Source organism: Ovis canadensis, chromosome 15 (assembly GCF_042477335.2).
Source record: "Ovis canadensis isolate MfBH-ARS-UI-01 breed Bighorn chromosome 15, ARS-UI_OviCan_v2, whole genome shotgun sequence".
Classification (NCBI taxonomy): Eukaryota; Metazoa; Chordata; class Mammalia; order Artiodactyla; family Bovidae; genus Ovis; species Ovis canadensis.
Genome location: NC_091259.1, coordinates 58723540 through 58748566, shown reverse-complemented (window position 1 = coordinate 58748566; position 25027 = coordinate 58723540). Strand labels below are relative to the sequence as shown.

Below are 25027 nucleotides of genomic sequence, written 5' to 3'. Positions count from 1 at the left end.
TGACGGCCTGTCACGCAGGGTGTGCCTTCCCATTGGCTGGCTATGATCACGCGGTAGGGGCGGGGCCGGAAGCTTGGGTTCTGGTGGCAGCCACGGCTGCGAAGCCGCTCCGGGAAGGGGTAGGCACGGGGGCGGTGGTTACTTGCTGGATCCTGGTGCCGGTCATGTGACCGGAAGGGCTCGTGACGGACGCCGTCCCTCCTCGGCTCGGCCTGAGCGCCCGGCCCGACCCCCGCCATGGGGTGCTGCTATAGCAGCGAGAACGAGGACTCGGACCAGGTGCGGCCGCCGCGGGCGGGGCTCGGGAGTGAGGGCTGAGATCCTGGGGCATGGGGCCCAGAGAAAAGCGTGCAGAAGAGGGTCGCCTGGACTGCAGGGCTTACTGAGTACGGAGGCCCGGAGGGGACAGATTACAGAGGAGACGCCAGCCGGGCTCCTGTTCCTTTTAAAGCCCGCGTTCTTTCTGCACACCCCCCCACGTTAAGATGTGCAGGCAGCCGCCTGTCCCGCTCGCTCCTGCCCCTTCCCCTACTTTCAGACGTTTACAACTTAAAGGGTCCTCAGCCTCCGTCTCTGGGAAAAACTCCCTTCCCAGCTTCTTGTGCCTTCTCTATGCTTGTATTAATGGGCTTTGTGAACCCATTGTAGAGGTGGGTAAGCTGAGGCTCTTGAATTATGTTGCCCCGATATGAATCAGAAATCTTTGTATACTCTGAATCCTTGGGGTTGAAGAAGGAAGGTCACTGCTGGTTTGGAGTCAGGGAAGGCCTCTGGAAGTTGGTGTCATTTGAGCTGATCAGTGAAGGATTTAATAGACACAGTGAGGGCATTGAGACGGTGGGAATTTGGAAGGCAACAAAACGGGTTTAGCTTTGGCTAGATGGCGGGGAAAGAGAGGTGGGATGGGAGCTCACTTTGGCCTGCCTCAGTGCAGTCCCTGCCTGGGGCCTGCGGGCTCCTGTACCTAGAGGGGTGTTCTGGGTATTCAGCTGTAGATCTGATTCCTTGGCAGAAAGGGTTAGGTTGGGGCGGCCTGTACAGTTTTAAATTCTGCCTCTTCCCCTTGGTGTAGTCTCACGTCTTGCTACACTTTAATCCCTGCCCTGCCTGCCTAACCTTTTTGAGGAGGGCAAGACCTTTTCAAGAAGTCCCAAGTTTGCTCTAAGTCCTAAGTCTCACTTGCTGTCTTGGTTGCCACTGAGCCTGGATTCTACATTTCAAAACATATTGACAGGAAAACTGTAGAAAGATTTCAACAAGTAGTTCACAGTCTAGAGAAGTAGATGGTCACAGAAATGGATTATGTCACTGGTATAGGGGAAGTAGGTCTTTCCCCAGTGACTCACATGAATCTATTTTGGGTCAAAGACTTAAGCTTGGGAAAAAGTCATTTGTATGGGAGGCACGGGTGGCCCCTGGATCTTACTAAGTCTCCAAACACCCAGTGAACATATATGCCTTATCTTAGGGATGCCATCCAGGCAGTACTTCACACTTCACCTCTGGTAAGAAATTGAAGATAATACTCGTTTCTACTAGGAAAGCTATGGCCTAATGGGAAATTGTCCCCTAAAGTATAACAATGGACTCTTGCACAGAATGAGTCAAAGGTTAACTTTTTGTGAGAAAGGATACCAGCTTTTGGAATTTCTACTTTTCTGAATCTACACCTTCCCCTTGATGGGTTTCACTTCTGGTCCTAGCTCCCAGAGATGGTGCTTGATCAGTCCTGGGTGATTTTTTTTTTTTTTTTTTGACCGTGGACCATTTTAAAATTCTTTATTGAACTTGTTACTGTATTGCTTCTGTTTTATGTTTTGGCTTTTTGGCCAAAAGGCATGTGAGATTTTAGCTCCCTGACCAGGGATTGAACCTCCTTCCCGAGAAGGCAAAGTCTTAACACTGGACTGCCAGGAAAATCCCTGTCCTGGGTGATTTGAGGCCTCAGGTGGAGAAGGTCTGCTTGCCTAGTCTATAAGCCATAACCATTCACTGTCCACTCTCTCAGGTTTTGGGCAGGCCTCTCTCCCATTCTCATATTGGACTCTTGGTTATAATAATAAAAAGAAAGGTACATTATGTTACAGTTTTCAAAGATCTTTTACAGTTATCTTGCTTAACTCTTGTCCAACATCTGTTATATAGGTTCTAGTTATGTCTATTTAAAGGTGAAGAAAAAGTTGAGAGAGGCTGTGATTTAGCCAGGCTTATAAAACAGAGGGCTTCCCAGGTGGCACAGTGGTAAAGAATCCACCTGCCATTGCAGGAGATGTGAGAAATGCAGGTTCAGTCCCTGGGTCAGGAAGATCCCCTGGAGCAGGAAATGGCAACCCACTCCAGTATTCTTGCCTGGAAAATTTCATGGACAGAGGAGCCTGGTGGGCTACAGTCCATGGGGTCTCAAGAGTCAAACACGACTGAACGATTGAGGAGACACACACATGCACACACAAAACTGGGAAGTGCTACAAGCAAGGTGTTCTGCTGCCAAGGCCTGTCTTTATCCATTGTGCTAAGCAGTGTCTTCTGGCTGTGCCCACAGACCAGGTGGCTAGTCATAGGCAGACCACATACATGTCTATGAAGAGAAGATGGTGAAACTCCTCCCAGGTTGATGCTGACTTTAGGACAAATCTTGGTGTGAAAAACCCTCCCGTGTTTACATTCACCCTTTTGGGGGTGGGGGCGATGTTATTTGTCCACTCTAACGGTAGTAGCATGGCCTCTTCAATGAGTTCAGGGCTCAGGAAGAGAATCTAGTTCTTTTCCTTTTGTTTGGCTGTGCTGGGTCTTCACTGCCGTGAGGGCTTCTCTCTAGTCGTGGTGAGCAGCATCTAAGTTGCGGTGTGCGGGCTTTTCGTTGTGGTGGCTTCTCTTGCTGGAGAGCACTGGCCCTAGGGCATGCCAGCTTCAGTAGTTACAGCACTTGGGCTCAGTAGTTGCACGGAGCCCTCCTGGGCTCTAGAGCATAGGCTCAGTAGTTGTGGCGCACAGGCTTAGTTGCTCTGTGGCAAGTGGGATCTTCCCAGATCAGGAGTCGAACCTGTCTCTCCTGTGTTGATAGGTGGATTCTTTACCACTGAAACCCATAACAGCCTTGTTCTTGAAGGACCCCGGATAGGGGAGAAGTGGCCTTGTCCTGCAGGAGCATCTGTCTGAAGTGGGGCTGGGGAAAAAATGGACATATAGAAAGCAACTCAGGCTTTATTATGGAGCCAACTTTCCTTAGAGATAGTTTAATCTTTGGCACACAGTTTGTCTTTCAAGTTCTTTAATACTTAGCCTGTGTTTTAGGTGGGTCAGGGGGTGTTTAAAGGAGTTGGGAGCTGATGAGGCAGGAGCCTAGAGCTTCTGTCTCACGCTGTTGGGAACAAAGGACATGGGCAGCCTAGGCTTGAGAAAGAAGAGTAATGTGAAAGGACTGACCTTGCCTAGGTTGGGGCAGGAGGAAGTGTGTTCTGTAAGGAGAGTTGAGGAGCTGTTGGCAGGGGAGCTGGGAGCCTGCAAGTGTGAAAGACTGTACTAGGAACTGAGATGGGCCTGGAATGGAGCACTAAGGAGTCTGGTGGTCTGGCACTGAAGGCTGATGAGTCAGCTCTAGCCAGGGTGGCCCCTTGTCCCTGGCATCATCCTGGGTACCCTTGTTCTTTATACTTTGGATACGCAGCATGATGGCTTATCCATTTTGCAGCTGACACAAAGTCAGCAGGGATTTACAGCTGATGGGCTCAAGGCAGGGTTGTATTCAAAAAGATTGTGGTAGATTAGATCAAGGGACTAAAACAAGCTGAGGAGAAATAACACATAGCATTATATAGGACCCGGGAGACTTGGTTTGGTCTCAGGTCAGTTCAGGGGTTGTGGTGATTGGCACGGGCCGGCAGAAACAGGACTGCTGACACGAAGGAAGCCACGTTCACAAAGGTGTGGCGGCTTGGCGAGGGCAGGAGCAACTCCGTAAAGGCACTCTGGGAGCACCGATTTAGGTTCTGGGAATCCCACGCAAAGAGGAAAGGAGAGTGAACGCCTGAGAGTAGAAGGGGCCTACCCTCAAGAAGGGACTCTTGGATGGCAGGACCCAGAGCCTGCAGCTGGGACTCCTGAGATAATATGAGAAATGGCCATCGAGAGGTTGAGCTTGCTTTCCCTTGGGGCCCAAGGCCTTGTCTGGCCTCACAGGGCCTCTGGGAGCAGACAGTCTGACCAGGGAGGATCTGGTCTGGGGGATCAGAAGGGCCATACTCGGGCTCCTGACTTGTATCAGTGTCCCATCTAGACCCCACTGCTTTGGTATTTTCCACCTTCTCTGGTTTCCAGCCTCCAGTATCCTTTCTCTACCAGGTGCTGGGCTATTTCCTGAAGTTGCAAGGCCATGACTAAATACCTGCGTTGTGCCTCTTTCCATCTTTTCAGGGCCCCTAGGACTGCTTGGTTCCACTTTAGCTCATCCTAGACCACCACCGGCCTAGCTCCCAAAGGCAAGCAGGATCTCGGTCCTGGAGCGGACGCTTCCGTACAGTTGGGCACTTGGGATGTTCCTAATAGAAATATTTTTGGTGGTTAAAGGTCAGAGCTGGGCTAAGAGGAGAGGCTGATGTCTCCCCTGTGGTCTCTCCTAGGACCGAGAGGAGCGGAAGCTGCTGCTGGACCCTAGCAGCCCACCCACCAAAGCCCTCAATGGAGCCGAGCCCAACTATCACAGCCTGCCCTCTGCTCGCACTGATGAGCAGGCGCTGCTCTCCTCCATCCTCGCCAAGACAGCCAGGTGGGCATCACAGGACTGGGCCTGGGACAGCGCTCCTCCATGCATGTTAAAGACTGGGATGGGGGGCCAGACCCAGGGTGCAGGGGACAGGTCAGTGGGAAGAGGCACTCCTGGGCCCAGTTGTCCTCCCGTGGGCAGACAAGGACACGATTGTCAGATAGCCCTGGAGTTGTCACCTGGCAGGGAGTCTGTTCGGCCCTCTCGGAAGCACCGTTCACGTCCTTTCTCTTCTTTCCCCAAAGCAACATCATCGACGTGTCTGCTGCAGACTCCCAGGGCATGGAGCAGCACGAGTACATGGACCGGGCGCGGCAGTACAGGTGCGCTCCCGGCCGCTTGCAGCCTGAGGCTGCTGGGCCCTCCCTCCTCCTCCCTCTGCTCCAGCTGTGGAGCCCTGGCCCCGGTCCAGGCTCCTGGTCTGGGTGCAGCCCAGGAGGGTGGCCACAAATCACTCGGGTGCCTCAGTCGATGTTCATGTTGACCCAGCTTGCCCCATGACCTCCAAGGGTGTGGAGAGCAAAGGAGGTGGGGCTGGAGAGGCTTTGCGGCGAGCTAAGGCCTCGTCACCTGCTTCTCTGGTCTGAAGGATGAGGCCTGCCTGTGCTGGTTGGGCCTACTACTGTGGCCTGACTGCCTGTCCCCACCCTCCCCTCTCCTCCGCCAGCACCCGTTTGGCTGTGCTGAGCAGCAGCCTGACCCATTGGAAGAAGCTGCCGCCGCTGCCGTCTCTCACCAGCCAGCCCCATCAAGTGCTGGCCAGCGAGCCCGTCCCCTTCTCTGACTTGCAGCAGGTGAGCCACCCCTCGCCCCACCCTCTCCACCTCTGAGGAGCTGGAGAAGTGGAGGGAGGGAACCTGGTAACCTGTGCGCCCTGCTCTTTCCCACCTCACTCTTTCTGTCCTCCCCATGCCCTCTCTTCAACCTTTATTCTTTTTCTACCCTTTGTTCTTTCCGCCTTTCTCTACCAGGTGCTGCGCTATTTCCTGAAGCTGCAAGGCCATGACTGACTACCTGCGTTGTGCCTCTGTCCATCTTTTCAGGGCCCCTAGGACTGCTATTCCCACCCGTGCCGTTTTCTTTGGCTCCCTGTCCCCCATGGTTCCCTCCTCCCTGACCATCCAGTCCCCCTCCCCCACTCCGGATCTCCCTCCTCACGCCTCTGTTTCTGTCTGTCTCTCCCCGTCCCCCTGTCCCAGGTCTCCCGGATAGCTGCTTATGCCTACAGTGCACTTTCTCAGATCCGTGTGGACGCAAAGGAGGAGCTGGTTGTACAGTTTGGGATCCCGTGAAGAGAGGGGGTCCCTGGACAGCTCTTCTTCTCCTCTCTTCGCTCCGTCTCCACCCTGCCTCCCCTGGCCCCCAGCCACACTGCGGCTTATACAGTATCCTAACCTGCTACTAATCACAGAAGAAAGTGGAGGAGGAGGAGAAGAGTGAGGCGAGAAGCCTGAGCAAGTGAGGATGCAGCAAGGGAGGGTAGAACCATTTGGGACTGGCCTTCGAAGCTCTGGCCAGGGGTGGGGTAGGGGTCACAGGGACAGGGCCTGGTAGCTCTTCCCCGTCACTGGGAAGGCGGAGGGGCCGGTGTGGGGGTGGTCACTAGGGGCCTGTTAGGGCCCCCTGCCCACCCTTCCTTGGCCTCACCCCGGTCCCCCGTCCCTGACTTGGTGCTCATGTGCACCTCACGAGGGCCTGTGACCAGGGTCTGGAGGAGCTTGAATTTGAACGAGTTGAGTTTGTATTTCTAGCACCCTGGGTTTTTACGTTTGGGGTTTTTTGGTTTTGGTTTGTCATCCTCGATAAAGGACATGTATCCATCTGTGTGTTGGTTCCCGCCCGTCTGTCCTGCCCACCACCCTCCTCATGGCTACTCCAGTCTGTGAGCGGCATGATGGACAAGGGGGAGGGGGTATCTTCTGGGGGCACTAAATGGAATCCAGGAGATTCTCAGGTCTTAGCTGAGACTCGACCAGTGCTAACCTCAGATTGGATAAGACTCTGCTTGTCCCTTTTCCAGCGATGGGAACACTATCAAAGCTGAACAGGCTGGACTCTGAGGCAGCCATCATCCTTGTGGGCATTGCCTCAGGCTCAGTGGAATTTCCAGGAAGCCCAGTGAGGGGGTGGAGGTCTGCATGCAGACCAAGAGCACCTGATACGGAGTCAGCAGACAACACAGTTTCAAGCAGAAGATTGTTTTTATCAAGTGAAACCTTAAGCAGAATCATAACACGCAAAACATGAGCGAGGAGCTACTCTGATCTGATTGAAGGGGCGTCCAGAGGTCACAGCCCATCTTCCTGGCCTCCTGTCACGGAGGCCTCGGGCGTCTCCACAGAACCTTGGTGCTCTGCGAAGCAACTCTAATCTCAGGATATTTGAACTAAAGAGCGCCAAAGGTCCCAGACAGGTTAGATACATTTCCCAGGGCTACGCCATCAGCTGAGGCCAGCGGGCCTTTCTTTCCATTTCCTCCTTGTTTCAGTGACGTAAGACCAGAACATGATGCTGGTTACCTGATTTGGGGGGCGTCTTTGCATGGCACAAGGTGATCTGCTGAACAGTTCAAATCATTTATTGTCAAACCAAACGGACCACCCTCAGACCTTTAAGACTGCTGGGGTCCTGGGAACCTCAGGGTGCATTGCGCTTGATCCGGACCTTCTTCGGTTTGATGTTCATGCGTTTCCACACTTCAGCCGTTGTGCGGTCTGCTTTGGTGACCCCACTGAAGTCGAATGTGGTGATATGGGGCAGGGTACACAGCACATATTGCCTGTGGGGAAGACTCGGGCTGGGGGCCAGCCCCTCTTGCAGGACCCCTTTCCCCCTCCACCAGTCACTCCTGTCTCCCCTGACTGCAAGGAATGGAGGGCCTTGAGTAGAGTTTGGAGGACACTGGATTTATCCTGATTTGCAAGCAAGAAATGCCTAAAGCTTTCTCCCTTCCCCGGTCCAAGCAGAGCTGAAGGATGGTGTCGGGTTTCTAACCCCTGCTCTCGTTTCCCTCATGGGGGCCCAGCGAGAGCCCATGTCCAGGGCGAGGGACTCACCTATACCCCTTCTCCTCTTCAATGGGGTTCCCGTGCAGGGTCAGGCTCCGGAGCCGAGGGAGGGCAGCCAGCTTGTTCACTTCTCCAAGGCGCTGGATGCTGTTGCCATGGAGATAGAGGACACTCAGGTTGAAGAAAGTTGTCAGGACCTGTTGGGAGAGGAGACTGGAAGCTAGACTGGAGAAAGCCTTGTATCTGTGCTCAGGACTGACAGGTGGCCAAAAAGGAAGAGTTTGGGGAAAAACTTGTCACCCTCACAGCCATGCTGGATTGAGATTGACTTTAGCGTTTCATTTACCTTTGAAGGGGTTCAGGGGCACCACACTGACAGCACTGTGATCCAAGGGGCAGGAAGTACGGCCCTGGGTCCCACCACTGCCACTGACTTGCCAGGCGCCTGTGTGCTTTCCTGGAGCCTTAGCTGTCCTTTCACTGAAGACCATTCCAGCTTTAGTATTCTAAGATTCTGTCACAACAGGGGACAGTACCTTGCTAGGTCCATCAGAGCTTTTAAAAGAACAGTTAAATTGAGATCCCTGCACCTGGGGAATAGTTTCCAAATCCTACGATAGCTCCTGTCTTTCCTAACAGAACTTGGATGAAAAGGGGCCAGTTTTGTTTGTTCGTTAGCATTTAGCCTGAGTTCATGAAAAGTAACTGCTGTTCTTTAAGTGACTACCTCTATTGAAGAACTTGGCACAAAGCACAGTGGGTGCCCAGTAAGCTACAATTTTACTTTAGCCTCCTATGCGAAGGCTTGCTGTGTGCTGGTTGCTTTTCATATGTTTTCATTTAATCCTCACAAATGTTTATAATGCTGGCCTATTTATCCCCATTTTTCAGACAGGGAGGTTGAGGTTTTCAAAGGTTAGGAGCTTACCCAAGGTCATAAAGTCAGTAAGAGGCAAATCTAAGATTTGAACCTATAACTGTGTAAGCCCACAGCCGTATGCTTTGCACAGCACCATGCGGCGTCACTACCTCCTTGACAATGTGGGAGGTGGGGAGACTGGGGGCTGGACAAGGTGGCTTCAGGCCTGCCCTGATTGGACTCACAGGATCAATGGAAGTCAGGTCATTGAAGGACAGGTCGATCCAGGCCAGGTTCTCTGGATGCTCCAGGAGCTGTGAAACCGCATGATTGAAGTCTCTCAAGTCAGTGAGGACATTGTTGTTTAACCACAGGGACTGGGTCATTGACTTCCCCGACTTCGCATGCCTTACTGGTCGTAGCCCTGTCCGGGGCTCCTCGCTTAGCAGATCTGTGGGCACACAGTGAACTTTGGGTGTGTTATCTTTGCTTTTCTGGCTCGGGGGGTAGGAAGGGACAGCTGGGAGGATTTGTAGCTAGAGGAGCTGGCAGGGCCATACCCCCATGCTTGTGTCTTGTGCAATTGCATGCACTGTCCCACAGGCAGTTAGAGGGAGCTTGGATTAAGAGCCCAAGACTTCCCATCCCAGGCTCTTGGTTTGGGTCACATGCCCATGTCAACTGTCATTAGGTTCTCTGTATACCACTCCTGTGTGGGAATTGGAGGGAGGCACAGTTTATAGATGAGGAAACCAAGAACAAGAGATGTTGGACCTGAGCCAAGATGCTAGAGCACAAAATCCAGAATTAGCCACCAGCAGACCCTATAGAGTTTCACTTCAGTGTTAACACACTCTGGATATCCTCCCCCTTCTTCTGTTAATAGTAACTGTGCGTCATACTGGACATACAGTGGTGAACAAAATGAGAGGCTCTGTATGGTAATAGAGCAGGGGTAAAGCAGATGTTTATGTCTTGGAGGCGGTCACGTGGGCAGAATGAAAGCAAAACAGTCAATATAATATGATAAATGCTCTTTAAATTGTGGAAGCACAGGAGAGGGGCTCCTAACCCAGTCTGAGAGCTCAGGGAAGTTTCCCAGGGAAAGCCGAGACTGAGCTGGATATCTCAGTGGGTTAGGAGACATTAATCAGTCAAAGAAGAGTGGAAAAGGTGAGAAGAGCACTAGCAAAGGCACAGAGGTATGGGATAGCATGGGCACACACGTATGTGCTGTGCAAGGGGGCAAGGAGGGGAGAGGAGGCAAGGAGCCTTGAAGACCAGGTTGAGTGTCTTAGATTTTATCCTGCAGGAGGTGGGAAGCCACTGGGGGGTTGAAAGCAAAGGAGATGATTCACGTCTTTCAGAAATGAGAGATCGTTCTGAAGCTTCCATTTTGGCTCTTTCAGTCATCCAAGCAAGGATGAGGGGACACACAGCATGACTTGACGGTTGACTAGATGTAAGGGTAGAATAATATTCACGGGTGTCATTCAGTTTCTTGGTATTTGGGGAAATGTCAGTCCTATGGGCCGATGTGGGAGGAAAAGGAGAAGCATGGTTGGGAAGGTGGAAGTTCGGGCTTGGCCTTGGCATGTCTGAGGTTCCTCTAGTACAGGAAAGAGGAGCAGCCAAGGAAGCAGTTGGATACAAAAGTCTAAAGCTCAGGAGACACAGACTTGAGAATCATTAGCATAGACTGTATACAGGTTAGTAAAATAGATGAGATTGTTCAAGCAGAGTGAGGGGAGAGGGGGAAGGAGAGAGGAAGAGCGGGGGGAGGTTCCATTTAAAGAAGTCAGTGACCAGGGTAGGGCAGGGAGAACCAGGACAGGATAGTTTTAAAGATGCTCAGGGAATCCATAGTCTGTAGGAGTTTCAGGGAAATAAACTGAAAAGTAATTTTGGCAACTCAAAATTGTTGAGGGTTGTCTCAATGAAATGGGCCTGGCGGCAAGCTAGGTTGGAGTGAGTTCAGGAGCAAATGAAAGGTAAGGAAATACAAACAGGTGGTATAAACACCTCAGAAAGTTTGGCTGAGGAGAGTTGGAAATAGAGCAATCTTTTTTTTTTTTTTTTTTAAGAGCAATCTTAGAACCCATCTGTATGGACCCTTTCCCTTCTTTTTTTTTTTTTTTTCAACAGATAAGGTCCAGGGAGAGAATGGGCTCTGCCCAAGCTCAGAGACTTGTCAGTGGCAGAGCCAGAACCACTCGTCAGCTCAGCTGAGGTGATTAGATGTTTCCTGTTGTTCCTATTATGCCTTTAGTTACTTGTCTAAAGCTGCCTCCCAGAAAGGAAATATTTAGTATTTTCTGAACTGGTCAGCTTGTCTTCAACCTCCCCTCAGCTCTGAGTGGACACACTTCTTTTCCACCCCTACCCAACTTGAACTCAGCTGCAGGTCAGGCAGCATCCACCAGATGGCTCTCTGTCTTAGTCCTGGAATGAGCACAACCCACAGGTGGGGCCTGAGGGTCGGGGGAGGTGGCAGGAGGGTCCTGTCCTGGAGGAGAGTACCCTAGCTCATGAATAAACTAATCCTGACCCCCTGCCTCACATCTCCTGACTTCGAACCCTGAGATGAAAGAGGAGTAAAAGTTAAGATCAAAATAAACCTGCATATGGACTAGTCTCCAGTCTGATGAGGCAGTGGCTTGGGAATACCACCAAGCATGGGGCTGACCCCTAGCTCAGGGGGAGCCCCTGGGGATGGCATTTCCTAAAACTTGAGGCCACCTGGGGTTGCTGTTATCACAGGTGGAGGAGGGAGTCCAGGTTGCTATGGTTACTGAGACAGACTCCATCATAGCACTGCATTGTCCGAGGATCAGTCAAAGCTGCCCTGTTCAGAGTAGGCCAAGACAGGGCTGGAAAGTGGACCTAAATGCCAACATTGAAAAAACTGGGGATTGTCTAGCTCCAGGATGATCTGAGGAAAACATAATCTGTCTTCGTATCTCCTGAAGGGCCGTGCAACTTTCCCCATGTGTCCCCAGAGGGCAGGAGTTAGTCTGATGTGAAGAACTTCTGTATGTCATTGCTCACCCTGGAATGGAAGGGTTGGGAAGTGTGTGGTGTGGGACTCCCTAAACTGTGGGAGTAGTTAGAGGACTGTGCGTTGGAGGTGGTAGGCTGTTTGCCTTCTAAAGTCACTGTCCTTTCAGATTCTGTGCTCCATATGTTAATTCAGGAAATTGTGTACCAAGTTCCCCCAAACCACCCTGTCCTCTAACCCCAATTCTAAGTAAATACACCAAGTGCTGTGGAGAACCTGAGGCGAGATGGACCTCTCTGCTTCTCCCTTCCCCTCTTAGCAAGAAGCACCATGCCTGGCATATGTGTACAGACCTGCACACAGATACGTAGAAGTGCTTAATCATAATTAGGTGCTCAATATTTAAGTACTGAATGAAAGATAGGGCATCTGTACAGATTATGTTTGGTGCTGTGGAGTTATACTTGGTCATAGTAACTTCTCTCCTCATTCTGAGGACACAATGGAGGGCAGAACTACATCTCCCCACTCAGAGCTGGGAATTCCCAGGGTGGGTAGGAGTCATACTTCCTTCTTCCTCTGTCACCTCAGCTATCTTGTGCATAGCCATTATTTCAGCTAAAACTCTGTGGAACATGGACTCCCATCAGTCAGAACTGATGGTGTGCATAAGAAAGGAAGGTCACAGCCAGTGGATGTGTGAGAGAACAAGCAGGAGTTACTGTTGTGACTGATGTCAACCCAAGCTGTAAGTACCCTAAACCCAAACCCCAGTAGGATCTAGTATCCTTGATAACTATTCATCTGCTTCTTGAACTTTCTCTGATTACCTAAGAGAGACAACCAAAGCCAGGTAATGCGTCTAGGATAGGCCAGCCTGTGTTCTGTGAGGGCAGACGTACTGATGTGTTTATGAGAGCAGATAACAAAGACAGAAGAACTTCCCTGGGAAGAAGCATATTACCTTGAGAATATGATCTTGCTGAAGCCTTCCTCTGTCCCCTCCTGAGAAGTACTAACTACCCCCTTACAAACACACTGAAAGATAAAATGAGCGTGGGCAGTGCTGGCACATGCAATAAATGTGGGTGATAATGGAATAAACTTGGATATGACCGGAATGAATATAAAATTTGTCAATAACTATTTCGACTGGAAACATGCCAGTTTGTTAGTATCAAGACCGTGCATGTTTCTACCGGTGATCAGGACAGGCTTGTGTCCTGAGACAGGAGAGTAGGTTCTGCCTGTTGACTGGGATGCTGAAGCAGCCTGTATTTTTCTTTCATTAGTCTCTTCTCTCCAAGTAAGAAACGGAGAATAAAACTATCAGCTGATAGACTGGCTCCCCAGTTTTCTTCCACCTGACTTTCCTGCTGTAGCCTGGATTCTTTTGAAGAGCATCAGTTACCCTAAAAGCTCCCTTGGTTCCTTTCAGATGTGCTGATTTTTTAAAATGCCAGATTCTTCTACTCCCACCTCCCTACCCACTACTTCTCCCCAAAATGATGACAAAAATCCCATAGGCTTATGGGAAGAATCTCTTTAGGCTTTTAAAGAAAAGGCTGGTTTCTCCCTAGGGACCACACCCAGCCTGTTGCCATGGTGAGTGGAGTGCTGTGCTCTGGTTGCTGACCTTGGGTCACGTGGATGCTTCGGAAGGAGTAGTCAAGAGGGGGCTCTTGCGCCGAAGTGTTCATATAGTTCCGTTTGTTCATAGCTCAGGCCATCATTTGTCAGGTGTTAAGCATGGGCCCTGGGAATCCGGGTTCAGCCTGGGAGGACAGAGAAGGACTGGTGTTCGGCCCTCGGGTTTTCCCCAGAGCCCTCCACCCCAGGTTTGTGTGGCTGCATTTCTACTTGAAGATCCCAATCATGATTCCTTGCATTCGTAGGGCACTTCCTACTTCTCCGAGCACCTTCATATCCCCGAGAGTTCACTGACAGTTAAAACACCTTCTACTTTCCAGACGAAGAAACTGAGACCCCAGGGTGGAAGCACTTGCCCAAAGTTAAGCCAATGAGTCAGCTGAGGACTGCCATCATAGTCTCCTGAATCCTACTCTGAGACCCTTCCTGCTACTCCACAGTAGCTACCACAGAGGCTGTCTTGATACCTATCCTCTGGTGACATCAACTGGGCTATTCTGTTGCTTAACAAACCCCTGAGGGCCTGTAGTGGATTTGGTGTCTGCCAGCCCTTTACAGCCTGACACAGATGGGGATTTGCTACCTTCTCTGCTTGTCTGTCGGCCCCCACCCCCATCCCCCGTCATCTTTCCATCAAGAGACCTTACTTTCAGCTACATCCTGAATGTAGTAGTACATATATAAACACACGTACACATAAAACCAGAGTCTGCCTCACTCTCACTCACCTGTCACTGATGCATGAAACTCCACCATTAGGGATTCACTCCTTTGGGTTCAGGGATTGTCCCCTGTTAAAATGGAAATACCCCCTGAGAGGGGTGAACAGTGTTACCGTCATTCACAATGTGGTGTGAATTGTCTTATCAGATCCTTTCCAATTTGTTGGCTCAAATAAAGCTGAGAATTTTCTCAGACTGGGCAGAGCCATGAGACCACCACTCGCCTGGGGAGGGAGAGCTGGCATACTTTGCCAGAGGGGGTTTGTATGTGGCACAAACACAAGGTAAATAGATTGACAAGCATGTGTCCCAATCAGCCTCCCCTTCTCACGCCGTCCACTGCTGTCACTGTGGCAGTTACTACTTGTTTTCCCAAAGGACTTTATGGTAAAGGTAAGGTATAATACCTTTAAGGTAAGGTATTTTATGGTAATAACACGCTCATGGAAAAGGATTTGTAGAAAAGAGCTGTCCTGACAGAAATATAATGAATATCACAAATGCTGGCCATTATGCATACATAATTTGAATTTTCCTATAGCTGTATAAAGAAAAGTCAAAAGAAACAGGTGAAATTAGTTTAGTAATTTATTTAACCCATTATGTCCAAAATGTCATTCAACATATAGTCAATATTAAAAATTGAGATACTTTACACTTATAGCACATCCCAGCTGGAACAAGCTACCTGTCAAGTGCTCAGTAGCCGCATGTGAATACAGGCTGCCATACTGGACAGTATGGATGCAGAAAATGAAAACATGGAAGAGAAAGATTAGAAGCCAGAATAAAGGAAGTGAGAGAGATGTACCAGGGAATTAGAAAACTGCGTATCCCCAAAATTCCTGGAGGCTGAAGCAAAAGGGGAAAACTTAGCATATGTGGTTCACATCATTTGATTCAAAGAAACAAATCATTTGTATGGAGAGACAATGAAATTCTCAAATGTTATTAAAATGGAATTTCTCTTAAAAACCACAGACCTGGTAGCTTGTAATTAAGCTTAAGCTTAATACAGTCCAGGTAAATTCGTTTTTTGGTGACTTAACATATGCAAGGATAGAGGTGAACAGGTTTAGAGGAATGGAAAGTGAATTTCTTCCTCTCAAAAAGCAGCAGCCTCAGGAATTCCCTGGTGGTCCAGTGGTTTCACTGCTGAAGGTGCAGGTTTGATCTCTGGTCGGGGAACTAAGATCCCACAAGCTGTGCAGTGCAGTCAAAAAATAAAATATATATAAAAAAGAGAGATCTGTCAGCACACTTACAGGTTAGGAAAAAAAGCATTCTCAACTGAGTTTTGGGAAAGTGCTGGCTTGAGTCACTTGACAGCTGAATTGTCAAGTGTGGGATGGACCTGGTGGGCATGGGTTGTCGGGAGTTCTGCATCTTTGGATATCAAATCTACAGACGTAACAAAAAACACTTTATTATTTTGTAGAAATAGAGGAAGGTGGCTTGTGTTCTCACCTAGACTTGAGGACCCACAACGAGTTTGATGCCTCTAAGACTGGATATTTTCTCAAAGTGAGTCCTGTGTTAGGACCCCAGAGTTCAGCCCTACAGGACATGGATTTTAGCTTACAGTATTTAAGGGCAGATTTTTTTAATCATTAGTCTCCTTGCCCATCAGAGAACCTCAGTGGCGTTCCAAAGGGCTTCTGAATTTGTGTAGCACCAGCTCCTGGTGCATTTTTCTGGAAGAGTTAGTATTAAAAAATGGAGCCCCAATAGTTGGATAAATCAGCCCACTGGAAAGGGTTATTAGTCTTCTCCATTTAAACAACAGCTCAGGCTGTGAACTAGTATTGTGTCTTCTTCATCATCTAATATAGGACCTGGCTTACGGAAATGTTTGTGGGAGGGATAAATTGAGACACTGCCAAATACAAGGATTTCTGTTTTGGGGGTGTTGACGCTAAACTGCTCTAACAATTGGCTTCAAGATTCAGCTGTTTGAGTCCACACCTCATTCACAGTAAGATATTTAATTCAATTCTTCAAACATTTGTTGAGTGCCTGCTGTTCTATGCCTGACCATAAGGAATGAAGCCAAGATACAAATAATAGAACCCTGTCTGTCATGAGTACAAGAAGGCCTGCTGGGTTGCTATTGGTTGTAGAAAACCAGCCTGCATCCAGTTCTAAGAAACAGCTGCATACTTAGTGAATACTGTTGTATTTCAATACTCAGCTCTAGTGTACCCTCTTTGAAGACTTTCTTTCTAAATAAAATTGATCATTGTGTCCTGTATTAATTCCCTGGATGAACCTTATCATGGTCTCCCCTGTATCCATCTCTTTTGCCCTCTGACTTTTAATAGTTCCATCCACTCTGATGCTTGGTTCAGCCATGTGACTTGCTTTGGCCAAAAGGATGCTGGTAAACATGAAGCAAACAGAAGCTTAAAGAGAGGACTTGCCCTCGTGCTCTTTTGTCATTGCCAAGAGAACACTGCTAGCCTGCTGGAGGGATATGAGAAACACACATAGGTGAGATACATGATAAAAAGTGCCAGCGATCCCAGGTGAGGCCATCCTAGACTAGCCTATAGCCAGCCTACCCCAAGTCAAGATCAGGAGAGTCACCCAACCCACCCAACTCAAGGACTGTAGCCTACCAGGCTCCTCCATCTATGGGATTTTCCAGGCCAGAATACCGCAGTGGGTTGCCATTTCCTTCTCCAGGAGATCTTCCCAACCCATGGACTGAACCCGGGTCTCCCGAATTGTAGGCAGATGCTTTACTGTCTGAGCCACCAGGGAAATTACCCAACCCACATGTGACTGCAAACACATGAATGAGTCCAGCCAAGACCAGATGAAACACATGGCTGACTCAGAGACCTGCGAACAATAATAAATGTTTATTGTTTTGAGCCACCATGTTTTTGGATGGTTTGTTATGTAGCAGTAGCTACCAGATACATGCTCCACTGTACTTTGAAAAAAATGTCATCACAGCCTGTTTCCTCATCTGTAAAATGGAGACAAACCCTGTCTTGAAAGCTGTTGTATGGCCAGTAACAGATGTTCAATAAATAAAACCAGTTGTTCTCTCTGTACTTGTAAGCTTGAGGACAGGGACAGAAAGCAGATTTCTTTCTCTCTTCCCACCTTCCCACCTACCCTGCACTGAGCCTGAAGTGGAGTCCGACTCTTTGTGACCCTGTGGACTGTAGCCCACCAGGCTCCTCCATCCATGGGATTCTCCAGGCAAGAATACTGGAGTGGGTTGCCATTGCCTTCTCCAGGGGATCTTCCCGAGCCAAGGATCGAACCCAGGTCTCCCGCATTGCAGGCAGACGCTTTAACCTCTGAGCCACCAGGGAAGCACTGAGCCTGAGTATTCACTAAAGGCTTGATGGACAAATGGATAAATAGAAAAATGAATGAAAGAATATATGAATGGTGTCTTCAAGGTGCCACATAGTGAGCCTTGAAGTGACATATGTGAGGAGAAGTGTCAAGCTGTAAGGTTGCCTTATTCACTCCCAGTGGCTGTTTTTGGAGTCTTTCTCCAAAGCCGCTATTCAGCCTCATGACCAAGAGCTAGTCAGACCCTACTGCCTTCCTCATTTGCCTACACTGACTGACTCGATGAATGAATGACAGGGTTAGGGGCATACCTACTCTGTTTTGAAGTTTTTCTTCTTGCAACTGGAAATATCATTTACTGTTTTTCAATTTTGAAAGTTAACATGATAGCTGAACAGAGTCAAACAGCATAGAGAGGTACACAGAGTAGCAACTAAAAGTGTGACTCCCCATCTCACTCTCCAAGAATGCTCATGATTTACAGTTTGGGAATACAAACTCCTATAAGACATACATAACAAAAAAATATATTTTTAAATGAACACATTCTGTCTATTCCTTTGTGTAAACCTATTTTTTTTTCCTTTTCAAATTATTGTAGATTCTTTTACCCTTTTTAATAGCTGCAGAGTTTTCCACAGAGTTTGTGTGTAAACCTGCTTTACTTAATTTAACTTCATTTAAGCAATCCCAAGTTGGTGATGGAAATTTGTTTTCAGTTTGGGGAAACTGCTAACAATTGCAATCCCTTCCCTCTCAGGTAAGTAGCAACATGATGGCCCAGGAAGCTTTGAGAAATATTCAGATGAAGAGATCTGATAGGAGATTCAACAGCCTGGCCCCAGTAAGAGCTATTTATGGGCTACAGGTGGAAGGAAAATCGAAGAATGTCATGAAAAGTCTGCCACACAATCTAATGTATTCTGGGAAGATATATCTCCAGGTACCAAAGGGAGGCCCCAAATTCAACCTGGTTCTTGCTCTTCCTCCCCCAACACACTTCCATTTCTTAGCCTCACCTCCAATTTCGCAGCCCAGCCAAATTTCAACTACTCAGAGTAAGTTTCCTGTGCCTGCCTCTGGGCTTCTGCACATCCAACTTTCTCTGCTTGGTGTACAGTTTCTTCTTTCTGCTGTGCTAATTTTTAATGACTCAGCTCTGGTTTCCCTTTTTTCCCCCTAAGAAGCCCACCCTCATATCCAAGTCTGGGTGTGCAACTTTTCTTCTGGCCTCCCATCGCACCCTTTATTTACCCTTGGTAGCACTCATAACATGAAGATTATCTCCTTACTACCTGTGTTTACATAAACTCCACTGGGGCAGAAGCCATGTTTTTCTCATGGCTGTATCCCTATAGTGGTGACAAGAGTTATTTAGTTGTTTAATCATGTCTGACCCTTTGTGATTCTATGGACTGTAGCCCACCAGGCACTTCTGTCCATGGGATTTCCCAGGTAAGAATACTGGAGTGGGTTGCCATTTCCTTTTCCAGGGGATCTTCCTGACCCAAGGATCAAACCTGCATCTCCTGCACTGCAGGCAGATTCTTTGACTACTGAGCCACCAGGGAAGCCAGTGGTGGCAAGTAGTAAGTACTTAACAATATGTTAAACACTGTATCAGTGAATAATACTATAAAGGAGAGGGACACAAAGTTGCTATAATTGAGGGCTCCGAGCTGGTCTGGGCTCAGTCAGGGAAGCTATTCCTGAAGAAGTGACTGCAAGAAATCTGAAAGATAAATACAAATAACTATGGCATAGGGGAAAGATGAACATTTCAGGAAGAGATAATAGCATGTGCAAAGGCTCTGTGGTGAGTGGTTTCTTGGAAATTTTGAAGACCTTAAAGAAGGCCATATAACTGGAGGGAGAATGGGAAGGAAATATATGGTTAGACTGGAGGTTGGAGAGGTGGGCAGGAGCCAAGTTGCTGCTGCTGCTAAGTCGCTTCAGTCGTGTCCGACTCTGTGCGACCCCACAGACAGCAGCCCACCAGGCTCCTCTGTCCATGGAATTCTCTAGGCAAGATTATTGGAGTGGGTTGCCATTTCCTTCTCCCAGAGCCAAGTTGAGATGTTACCTAATGCTAAGAGCAGTAGGAAGCCCAAGGTATATTTTTAATTGGGAATGTTGTGGGGGAAGTGAACAATATCAGATTTGCATTTTGAAGGATTAGTCTGGTTGCAGTATGCAAAATGGCTGGGAGGGAAGGCAGGAAGGATGTGGTGGGAGCTAGGACTAGAAAAAAAGATATTTAGAAGTAAAGTTGACAAGATTTTATAATGGATGGGAATGGAAGAGGTATTAAAGATAACTCTCGTTTTTTTGACTTCTGTAATGGTGGATACAAGTGAGACACTGGAAGAGATCCTGGCTTGGAGTACATGGAGATTATGAGTTCAGCTGAAGACATGTTTGGATGTCTTTGAGATATCTGAAGGAGCTGTTAAAGATGCAATTGGAAAAAAAAAAAAAAAAAGATGCAATTGGTTCTACAAACCTGGAGCTTGGGGAGGAAGTTGAGCAGGGTTGGAGATACACACTTGGGTATTGATGCACATAGGCGGTAAACAAAGATGTGGATAAGACAATTCAAGAGGAGAATCTAGAGTGAGGTGGGAAGTTAGCCTAGGACAAAGCATGAGGGAGCTTTAAGATAGTGAATCAATTAGGGTCAGTTAGGAGTCAACCCGAAGCTAGCTAATCATGGCAGGACCAGACACAGGTGTCGTGTTAGATTGTTTACTTCTTGTTTAGTTAAATCTGTTTAATTTCCATTGCCTTCAGTCTCTCTAGTTCCCTCTCCCCATTTAAACTTTCAAGGAAAGATTTGAAACTCATTCAGGGTGAAATGTCAATATCCCAATGTAGGCTATAAAAGGGTCTTTTGCCCCAGGGCAGTTAAACTACTTTGAATAAGTCCTTAAGCTAGAGAGGCTGTAGGCTCAAGCTTGGCTGACAGCAAACTGGGGTCTAGTCCTAGTTGTTACTGACTTGGTGTGTGGCCTCCGGCAAGTCACTACTCCTCTATAGGTTTCAGTTTTCCAATCTGTGATATGGGAATAAATATCCTTGGACTCACTAAGCTCAAAAAAAGACTTGGATGTGAAAACACTAGGTAAGTCGCTAAATATAAGAAACCTGTCATGAATACTGTTAAAAGGAATGAAGCTTTAACTGCAGAACTTGGAGAAGCAGACCACAGAGTAGTGTAGGGATAAAATATAATTTAAGGATAGAACCCCTAATAAATATGTGAGGGAAGATCCTGCTGACTCTCTGAAAAGGAGGCTCTACCCTGGGGTCTTCCTGCTTGGAAGGAAAGGGGCAGTTCAAGCCCCAGAAAGTTTCCTACATCTCCAGAATTAGGGACTGTGATTTACTCTAATCCTACTCCCAGGTTTTGAAGAGTTAGTCGACCAGAGGAAAACCAACTCCACGTTTGACGGCGTTTCAGATCTCCCAGGATATGTCAGGGATTTGAGACAGTAGTACTAGGGGAGGGATCCTATCTTTGTGACGGGGGAGGTTCTTAAGGCCCCCATATCTGTCTGGGTATATTTCTCAGAATTCCCTTCCCTCCCCTCGCCCATCTATCCCACAAGGGTTTGTGTCTTGTTGACTGTGAAAAGGAGTTAGCGGCAAAGGGGGTGGGGAGATCTCAGGTTCCCAAGAAAGAAAGCTCTTAACAGTGTGCCCCTCCCCTCTCATAGAGTTCTTGTACCCTAGAGCAGGCTTCCTGTTTTCCCGCCCAACTCACCCGCAGTTGCTTCCCCTCCAGCCTCCGAGTCCACTACCTCACGGTTACTCAGCGCAACTCCATGGTAACTATTTACGTCACCACGTCCCCTCTAAGAGCCGTAGGCGCTGCCGCGATGCCTACTGGGAACTTTAGTTCCTCAAGAGAAGCGCTCCAAAGCCGCGGGTGGTGCTGGGACTTGTAGTTGTCTTTGCACTCAGGCCGCCGGGCCAGGGTCCGGAAGTTGTGGCACCCTTTTCCCCTTTCCAGTGGCCCTCACACTTCCTTTCCCCGGGTCCTTCAGGCTGCTTCTGCGTGCGACGCCAGCCGACAGGGGCCAATCGCAGGGCGACGCGAGGGGGCGGGGCCATAGTTTAAACTAATTGTGCGCTCATAGCGCTGGCGCGGGCCCGAGAAGAAGGCGATCCTGGGGAAGTGAGAGTCGGAGCGGGAGCGCGCGGCCAGGTAATGGCGCGGGCCCGCTACTAGCGTGCGGCTGGGGCGCCTGCAGGGATGCCCGAGTCTAAAAGAGGTGCTGAAGAGGCGGGTGCGGGCGGAAGGCCTCCTTCATAGGCGAGGCTGACTGGGGAGAGTCTTTCGAGGGTAAGGTTTGTGAGGAAAGGGCCTTGTCCGAGAGGGAGGTGCGGGGCGTGCTTAGGGGGAGGGTCTGTTTGGGGGCGTGTCGGTGGAATTGTGTCGGGGGGCGAGGCGGGTGTGGGTAACGCAGGTTCCTGAAAGGCGTGTCGCCGAGGGTTCCTGTAGTGAGAAGTCTTCGCCTATTATTGTTAACAATAGTGGTAGTAGTAATAATAAACATTTTCTGAGGACCAGCTACGTTTCAGACACCGTGCCACACCCTTTATATGGATCATCTTTTTAATATTCCTAACAGCTTTTTTATAGTTTATTACAGATGGGCCGCCTGAGGTTTATGTTCAGCTTGGCCTCGGTTACATAGCTCGTGCTTGGTTGGCTATACTGGGGTTTTTTGTGGGTTGGGTCTAAGTGAAGGGGAGGGATTGTGTTGGCCGTGCGGGTCGTCTGCGGCGAGTCAGTTTCTTTTGAGTCTCACTTTTTTCATATATAAACAATGAATTTACCTGCCTTATCTACTTTCCTGCCGTTATGAGGGTCAAATCAGGTGAGCTGTTTCTTGCAAGCATCTTGGCGAGTACACATTTTTGAGTATAAGTGATGTGACTGCTGTGAATATATGGGAAGCTAGAGGGAATGTTCAGATCAGGTAAGGCAGCCTTCAGCCTGCAGGGTTGAATGTGTTCTCTCCCTTCTGATCCTGTGTGGTATTTTCTCCTTCAGAGGAAGAAGCGCATACTTCTTTGTGAAAGCTGCCAAAGTACTCTCTTCTTGGCCCAAGTTCAAGCAAATGATGACTAATTATAAAGCCTGAATCCTAAATCCATAGCCAAAAATTATACTCCCCCAAACTAGAAGATCTTAACCAAAAGCTCATATAAGGGACATTTCTATTTAGAATGTTCTTTTTTTTAAATTTGTGGAATATGGAAGTGGAAAGAATGCCTTGAACTGAGACTCGAGTTCTAGAACTGTTAGGATGAGGGAAAGCCCTGCCACAGATGGCTAAACAGAGCTGATCAGGAAATGTTTTGGCAGCTTTGTCTAATTGATAAAACCCTACGGTCAGTAGGTATGTTGGAGGCCATTTATTTCAGCACAGTGTACATTAAACAGACTCAAAATGAGCATTTCCAAGAATGAGACCATCCCCAAATGTTAGAACAATTCTAATAAGTAGCATAGTTTTGTGCTTTCAGTGGTTATTTCATTTTACCCATATATATTTACTGTTTTTTCCATCCTTTCTTGCATTTTATTCCTTCTTTTTCATCAAATAGAGGAATACATACTTCTGATTTTTTTTTTTTTGGACCATATTATGCAGCATGTCAGATCTTAGTTCTCCCACCAGGGATCAAACCCATGCTCCCTGCAATGGAAGTATGGTGCCCTAATTCTGGACTGCCACAGAATTCCCCCTTCAGATGTTCTCTTAGTGAGAGTCTGTTAATGGTAAATACTCTGTTGGAAAATATCTTTACTTCCTTATCAATCTTGATTGATAGTTTAGCTGGGTATACTAGGCTTCCAGTTGTTTTACCCCCAGCACTTTGAAAGTATCATTTTACTGAAATTATGGCTTTTTGTTGTTAACTCTTGAGAACTGTGTCCACAATATAACTATTATTTCGTTGTATGTAACCTGCCTTTTTCTCTGGTTGTTTTTAAGATCCTCTTTTTTTGTCATTTGTGTTTTGCACTTTCATTACATGTGTGGATTTAATTTTGTTCTACTTGGGCTTATAGTGATGCCTCAATCTGGGGTTTCATACCTTTCAGTTTTCTAAAGATTCCCAGTCATTATCTCTTTATTTAAAAAAAATGTTGTTCCATCTGTCACCATGCAAAGATGCTACATTAGAGACTCTTTTCCCCACAGTGTACGGTTCATAACCTGTGACTCACTTATTTTGTTACTGGCAGTTTGCACCTCTCAGTCTTCCTCACCTATTTTTTTAATCCCCTCATCCTGCTCCCTCAGCAGCCACCTGTTTTTTCTCTGTATCTGTGAGTCTTCCTGTTTTGTTAGGTTTTTTTATTTGATTTTTAGATTCCATGTGTAAGTGAAATTGTACAATATTTGTCTCTCTATGTCTAACTTATTTCACTCACCTAGTACATGTTATCACATGTACTCACCATCCATGTTGTCACAAATGGCGGTTTCATTCTGTTTTGTGGCAGAGTAATATTCCATTAGAGTATATGCCACACCTTCTTTATCCGTTCATCTACCCATGTGCATTTAGGTTGCTTCTATATCTTGGCTGTTGTCAGTAATGCTGCAGTGAACATAGGGATGTTCATATATATCTTTTCCAATTAGTGTTTTCATTTTCTTTGGATATACACCCAGGAGTGGAATTGCTGGATCATATAATAGTTCTATTTTTAACTTTTTTAAGAACTTCCATACTATCTTCCATAGCGGCTGCACCAATATACATTCCCCTCAACAGTGCGTGAGGACAGTTTTGTTCTTCAGGATTGTTTTGGCTATTCAAGGTCTTTTGTGTTTCCATACAAATTTTAGAATTACAGTATTTGTCTTAGTTCTATGAAAAATTACCTTGGTATTTTGATAGAGATTGCATCAAATTTGTAGAATGCCTTAGGCTAGTATGCTCATTTTAATAGTATTCATTCTTCCAAACCATTAGCATGGTGTATCTTCCCATTTGTTAGTGACATCTTTAATTTCTTTCACCAATGTCCTAAGTTCAGTTGCTCAGTTGTATCCGACTCTTTGCACACCCATGGACTGCAGCATGCCAGGCTTCCCTGTCCATCTCCAACTCCTCGAGCTTACTCAAACTCATGTCTGTCAAGTTGGTGATGCCATCTAACCATCTCATCCTCTGTCTTTTTTTAGTACAGACTTTTTACCTCCTTAGATTTACTACTAGGTATTTTATTATTTTTGATGCAGTCGTAAATAAAATTGTTTTCTTAATTTCTCTTTCTGATAGTTCTTTGTTAGTGTATAGAAACAATAGATTTCTGTATATTAATTTTATATTCTGTAATTTTACTGAATTTATTAATTGGTTCTAATGGTTTTTTTGTGGCACCTTTAGGATTTTCAATAACACCATGTCATCTGCAAACAGTGACAGTTTTACTTCTTCCTTCCCAATTTGGTTTCTTTTTCTTTTTCTTGCCTGATTGCTGTGGCTAGGACTTCAAAGAGTATGTTGAGTAAAAGTGGTGACAGTGGGTATCCTTGTCTTGTTCTTGACCTTAGAGGAAATGCTTTCAGCTTTTTACTGTTGAGATGCTGTCAGCTGTGGGCTTGTCATATCTGGTCTTTATTTTGTTGAGGTATGTTCTCTATGGACTCACTTTGATGGTATTTTTTTTTTTAATCATATATA

The 25027-nt window shown here is 47.4% G+C and overlaps 3 protein-coding genes across 11 annotated transcripts in view; 2 read left to right on the top strand and 1 right to left on the bottom strand.

The window, feature by feature from the left end:
- Nucleotides 1-17: 17 nt before the first annotated feature.
- LAMTOR1 (late endosomal/lysosomal adaptor, MAPK and MTOR activator 1) lies at nt 18-6582 on the top strand. The gene is made up of 5 exons (XM_069553512.1): nt 18-279; nt 4620-4765; nt 5008-5085; nt 5430-5556; nt 5962-6582. Exons 1-5 carry the CDS (start codon nt 238-240, stop codon nt 6052-6054), a joined length of 486 nt encoding a protein of 161 aa, XP_069409613.1. The 5' UTR covers nt 18-237; the 3' UTR covers nt 6055-6582.
- A 362-nt stretch (nt 6583-6944) lies between these two features.
- LRRC51 (leucine rich repeat containing 51) lies at nt 6945-21371 on the bottom strand. Of its 5 annotated transcripts, none has more exons than XM_069553510.1 (7): nt 21078-21331; nt 16361-16462; nt 14006-14089; nt 13264-13402; nt 8875-9080; nt 7819-7967; nt 6945-7541 (listed from the first exon to the last, which is right to left on the bottom strand). In XM_069553510.1, exons 4-7 carry the CDS (start codon nt 13343-13345, stop codon nt 7400-7402), a joined length of 579 nt encoding a protein of 192 aa, XP_069409611.1. In that variant the 5' UTR covers nt 13346-13402; nt 14006-14089; nt 16361-16462; nt 21078-21331; the 3' UTR covers nt 6945-7399. The 5 variants fall into 5 exon arrangements, with proteins under 5 accessions (XP_069409611.1, XP_069409609.1, XP_069409608.1 ...); XM_069553508.1 differs by having other exon boundaries at nt 8875-9098; nt 21078-21288; XM_069553507.1 differs by lacking the exon at nt 16361-16462 and having other exon boundaries at nt 8875-9098; nt 21078-21371.
- Nucleotides 21372-21421: 50 nt separating this feature from the next.
- NUMA1 (nuclear mitotic apparatus protein 1) overlaps nt 21422-25027 on the top strand; it is a 69628-nt gene continuing 66022 nt past the window's right edge. For 2 of the 5 annotated variants that reach the window (XM_069553476.1, XM_069553467.1), the window contains exon 1: nt 21494-21659. The gene's annotated coding sequence lies outside the window, so the exon portion shown is untranslated. Of the gene's footprint in view, nt 21660-25027 lie in introns of all 5 variants that reach the window. The other 3 variants (XM_069553462.1, XM_069553464.1, XM_069553465.1) reach the window with 3 other exon arrangements.